The following is a 5,686-nucleotide window of genomic DNA, read 5'->3' on the forward strand; positions in this document are numbered from 1 at the left end:
TGAAATATCATCCTTACTGTAGAATACATGAACAGAAGAATGGACATTGTCACACACGATAACACACCTCTGGCTGTAAGCATATACACCTTTGCACCAATCTCTGCTATGTGCTAAAATATTACCAGGCAAATACACACACACACACACACACACACACACACACACACACACACACACACACCGCAGGAAATGTGGGCTGTGGGGGTAGGCAGGTGTGAGGGCCGCCCGAGGCCCTGAGTTTTCCCATCATGCCTTGCTGCTTTCTTGTTGTCTGGCTCAAGAGTCATAATGTGTCCCTGACTGCACGTAGCGTAGCGTCGCATCTCCATTGCTAAGTACTAGTAGCATTAGCAGCTAGCTCAGCTGTCAGATCCACTGCTATACTAGTGTAACCTACTGCCAACCGCCCCTTGAAATACGGAATCGTCCCGTATTTAGAGATAAAAGTATGGGTTCCGGATTGAGCTGAAACGGGACACGGGACGTTAAAATACAGGAAATGACATCTTAGAAATGCTATATTTTTGATATTGACAGTTGCCAACCCTACTTCAGACGACTAATGTCTCTATTCCTAAGGAGCATGTTGCTATTTAGCATGTTGCTATTTAGCCTTAGCATTATCAGCTAGCTCAGCTGTCAGACCTCCTAGTAGTGCAACCTTCTGACGGCTAATGTCTTCATTTCTAAGCCCCCTGCATTACTACACTAGGCGGCTAATGTCTTCATTCCTAAGGAGCATGTTGCTATTTAGCCTTAGCATTAGCGACTAGCTCAGCTGTCAGATCCCCTGCTATACTAGACTAGGCGGCTAATGTCTTCATTCCTAAGGAGCATGTTGCTACGGTATTTAGCAGCTTGTTCAGCTGTCAGCCCCTCTGATCCATTAGTGTAGTGTAACTTACTGGAGGCTACTGTGAGCATTCCTCCATCCATTCCTAAGGTGCATTTTCCCATTAGGAGCCCAGCTCAGCTTACTGACCCCCTTGCTCTGCTAATGCAGAGGCGGAAACATTGCACACAGGGACCCAGGGCAAAACACTGATAGTGCCCCCCCATTCGGCCTGTCAAAGTCATAAATGGGTCCCCCAACACCCATACGGAGGGCCCTGTGCCCAGTGGTAAGTGCCTTGCCCCCCCTCCCCAACCTCTACCCCTGCTGCTAATGTAACCCGCTGTACAGCAGTCCAGTGTGTGTGTGTCCAGTGTGTGTGTGTGTGTGTGTGTGTGTGTGTGTGTGTGTGTGTGTGTGTGTGTGTGTGTGTGTGTGGGTGTGTGTGTGTCCATTCCTTCACAGTCCATTCCAAAGGTGCATATTGCTCCATTAAGCAGTTAGTTCAGCTGTCTGCCCTCCTGCCCCTGCTAGTGTGCTAGTGTAACCCCAGACGACGTGACACAAGACACAAGACACGCGCGAGCTGTCCACACTTTCCCTGACATGTCCCCCACCACCCATACCCCACCTGCCACCATGTGGGCCCTGATTGGTCAAAGGTCAATGGGGGGCCCACAGCAACCTGTAGCCTAGGGGCCTTGGGCCATCTTAATCTGGCCCTGCTCTTACTCTCCTATGCCCATAACAACCCACCACCACCACCCCCCACCCCCACCCCCTTCTGCACCCCCCCATAAAGCTCCCCTACTCCTCCTCACCCCTCTTACTCTCCCATGCCCATACCCCCCCACCCCAACCCCCATACCCCCACCCCATCCTCACCCCCACCCCTCTTATGCCTACCCCCATAAAACGCCCCTATCTCCACCCCTATTACCCTTATGCCCATACCCCTCTACCCCTCGTATGCCCATATACCCCCCCACCCCTCTCTTACCACCCCACCCCTTGGAGTGCCTGGCATGGCATGCCTCTCTCTTTGACCCTCTCTGCATCTCTCTCTCTCTCTCTGTCCATCTCTCTCCCTGTCTCTTTTTCTCTCTCCCCCCATCTCTCTCTCTCTCTCTCTCTCTCTCTCTCTCTGTCTCTCTCTCTCTCTCTGTGTGTCTCTCTCTCTCTCTCTCTCTCTCTCTGTGTCTCTCTCTCTCTCTCTCTCTCTGTGTCTCTCTCCCATCTCTCTCTCTCTCTCTCTCTGTCTCTCTCCTCTGTCCATAAAGCCCCCCTTGGAGCGTGTGGCATGCACGTTAACAACTCTCCCCCGCCTCATCTCATCCCGGGACGAGACGAGACGAGACGAGTCGATCCCCGTTGGCCTCAGCTGATCTCCACTACGCCAGAGAGACGCGCTGAGCTGCGCTGAGCTGCGCAGCGGAAATGTTTGACATACTCGTCTGCTCTTAAGCACTCTTCAGATATTCGCCAGCCAGCATCTCTAGTTTACACCCCTAATTAAGGCTTACAGGCTGCAAGTCACCCCTCAGTGGCTGGCGGACATCAAGACACTTGCACTTGCTTACGCTTTAAACGTCACACGTCCGGTTCACAAAGTAAAACATATTCACACATGTCCTTATTATAGGCCACTTACCATTAACACATCTAGTGTTGAGTGTTGAATTAACACTATGAGAGTTAGAGCATGTATGATATCGAAGACGCTAATTTAACACTCAAAGAGTTACAGTTTAACTCTAAGATCGAGTGGGGCCATATGGGCTCAGAAAGAACAGTGTTGAATTAACACTGCAACATGTATAGTGTGTACTTAACACTTTGAGTTATTAAGGTGTACTTAAAACACTTAAAGAGTTCATTTGAGTCCAAATGATGTCAAATCAACTCTCTAAGTGTTAAATAAGCTCTGCAGAATTTACATGTGTAGGCCTGGTTATTACAGTGATCTTATGATTTAACATGGCATTTTAAAGTGTAGGCTACGTATGAGTTAGCATGTCTTTTTAAAGTGTCGGCTACTCACAAAGGAGATGCAGGCGGCCAGGAGGAGGATTCTGACCAGCAGGTCTTCAAACTGCTCAATGACCAGCTCCCATAGGGATTTACCTGCGGGACACAGGGACAGCTGTTAATGGACTTAAAACACAATTGCCTTTTTTATTTATGTATTTATTTATCATCTTCATCTGTAGCCTCCCACAACTATTAGCTGTGTTATAGGCTACTTTGTGTCTTGAAATGTCCAGGCATTCGGCTATGTGTGTTTTATGTAAGCTGTAGGCTACTGAACACCTTAGTTCCCCCTGGGGATGAATAAAGTTACTCTTCTTTTTAAACAGGTGTATGCAGATGCAGAGGTAGCTCATCGGATGTAGTGCAGAACAGGTGAATATAACAAACAAACAAACAAACAAACAAACAAACAAACAAATCAATAAACAAGTAAATACCTTCCTCAGCGGGCAGCTCTGGAGATGGTCAAACGGCAACATAGACAAAAGAAGAAATCGAAGATGTTATTACAGCAATCATTGAACAACGGCAACTCAAGGCAACATAAAAGAGATCTATAGGCTACGCAGCAATGTATGTTTGTGAACCGCATTTATGCAGGATGGACGCTGCGTCTTTGAATATAATAACAATGAAACAGGGTGCCAATTTTATTCAGTAATACATATTTCACCATTTTCCACTGGTTTATGGACACGATTGAGTCAGTGACTGACTGAGAGGCAGATTCACAGGATTGGGAGGGAAAGGTCACCTTGACACTCTGACAAATGCGAGACAGCACCAGCGCAACCACAGCAGGCTACACATAACAGGTCCGTACGGCTGGACAAGATGTTTTAGCAACTTCAAGCCAGCCCTAAAAGATCACATAATGACTGGTCCAGCCTTCAGGACCGGGGGGTGAGGGGGGATAAGCCCCCTCTATGAGTCCCTTGTAACGGCACTGATGTTGGAAAACAGCGGGGGGTAAAAAGACAGAGGCGGACTGTTGTCATGTGTTCATTTTTGGTGAAATGTGATGTGCGTATCCAAGAGCGCACGGAGATGCATGCGATGACGTCAGCCCTCCAGACGCCGGCAACTGTGCAGCCTATGGCGCTCGTGCAGAAGATGTTGGTAAACATAACCATCGCAAGCCCTGTATCGCGCACTAGGGTCCCCCACATCGGCTGGCAGGCTACTAGACAAGCAAAGCAAACGCGGCGGGTTCACCTACCGTTCGGTCCATACTTCTCCCTCTGCCGTTTCACCTGGTCCAGGGAAAGTCCCGTGCTCTCGTTGACACTAAAATAGTTATAAACCTCCTCAACGCTGCTCATGTGAGCGCACTCCATGATGGACGCTCACTCGCTCGCTGCGCACACACTAACTTTATGAAAAAGAAAAAAGATTCCCGGTCTCTGTCTCAAAACACCAACGGTATTCAACAGACGCAGCAGGCAGCCGAACGTGAGCTCGGCATCTATATTCAGAAAACGTCCGGATGATGTAAGGCGCCACAGCACAAAACTTGGATAGGAGAAAAAAACGTCTTTTCCTCCAGATATTTCCCCGAACCAAATGCTGGAGAAAAAAGGACAAAAATACAGGCGACAGTGACAGCGAGACACCACCAACCACTGCGGTGCTCCTATGTCCCAAACAACCGGGCGCTGGACCTTTCGACCGCCCCTGTTTAGAGACTCTCGCCGTCAAAGCCTGTAGAGGAGACGGGCTACCACTCCGCTGCGAAGCTCCCGGGCCAGTGGTGACTAAAAGTGCAGAATATTCTTGTTTTATCGAAAGGGCCTCGCTAGCGCCCCTCCTGGACGCAGACGCGCATCGTGTCGGGCAGCTCATTGGATAACAGTCCAGCCAGTGCGAGGCCAAAGCTCATTGGACACTTGTCCGGAAACATCTTTTTTTTGTCTTTCGTTCAGGACAGACCACAGACCTCTATAATAGGTTATTCTAGGTTATTAATATAGGTCTGTGATACAGACCATTCCGAATGACGGCATCAGCTGATTGGCTACCACAATTACAGGAAATTATAAAGGTCTGCAACACTGTTAACCTTTATTTATCACTTCCTTTCACATATCAGGTAGGCCTACATTTTACTTCATGTTGGCGTCATATCATACGCATGGCATGACAGGGTAATAATAGCGTCAAATAGTGTCATGACACAGTCATGAACGAATCATAAACAATCACTGTACTATATAATGAAAGGTTGCCATACAAATTTGTATGACATGGACATCATGTTTATGACATGGACATCATGTTTATGACACGTCCACGACTGCATTGTGACACTGTTATGACACTGTAATGTCATACCCACGCCGCTGGCGTCAAGTTAAGTATATTTTGCAGTTACCTACAAAGTCCTCCTCCTAACCTTCAAGTCCCTCCATGGTCTGGCACCCTACTACCTCACAGACCTCCTTCACCCCTATGACCCCTCAAGATCCCTGCGGTCCTCTTCCAAGGGCCAGCTGATCGTCCCTCGTACCAGGCTCAAGGCCACCAGTGACAGAGTTTTCCATGTTGCTGCTCCTATTCTTTGGAACAATCTGCCCGACCACATCCAGAATGCCCCTTCACTGGCCATGTTTAAGCAACACCTTAAGACACATCTCTTCCTGGAGGCTTATGGCTGCTAGTTCCACAAGCACTTTCACTTAGCCTACATGAATTCACACACACGCTCACACACTGACGCACACACACACTCACACTTTCCTACACAGCACTCTGTGAAGCGACCTTGGGTGTTTTGAAAGGCGCTATATAAATCAAAACCATTATTTATTATTATTATTATTA

The 5,686-nt window shown here is 48.2% G+C and overlaps 1 protein-coding gene across 1 annotated transcript in view; it reads right to left on the minus strand.

Annotated features, from left to right (window-relative positions):
• The window catches only part of LOC134445641 (sarcoplasmic/endoplasmic reticulum calcium ATPase 1-like), a 19,597-nt gene extending 14,989 nt beyond the window's left edge, over window positions 1-4,608 (minus strand). The window contains exons 1-3 of the mRNA XM_063194694.1: window positions 4,086-4,608; window positions 3,304-3,321; window positions 2,877-2,959 (exon numbers count right to left, since the gene is read on the minus strand). Coding sequence (XP_063050764.1) covers window positions 2,877-2,959; window positions 3,304-3,321; window positions 4,086-4,203 — 219 coding nt within the window. The 5' untranslated portion in view covers window positions 4,204-4,608. The remainder of the gene's footprint in view (window positions 1-2,876; window positions 2,960-3,303; window positions 3,322-4,085) is intronic.
• Window positions 4,609-5,686: the final 1,078 nt, after the last annotated feature.

Source organism: Engraulis encrasicolus, chromosome 3 (genome assembly GCF_034702125.1).
Source record: "Engraulis encrasicolus isolate BLACKSEA-1 chromosome 3, IST_EnEncr_1.0, whole genome shotgun sequence".
NCBI classification, from domain to species: domain Eukaryota; kingdom Metazoa; phylum Chordata; class Actinopteri; order Clupeiformes; family Engraulidae; genus Engraulis; species Engraulis encrasicolus.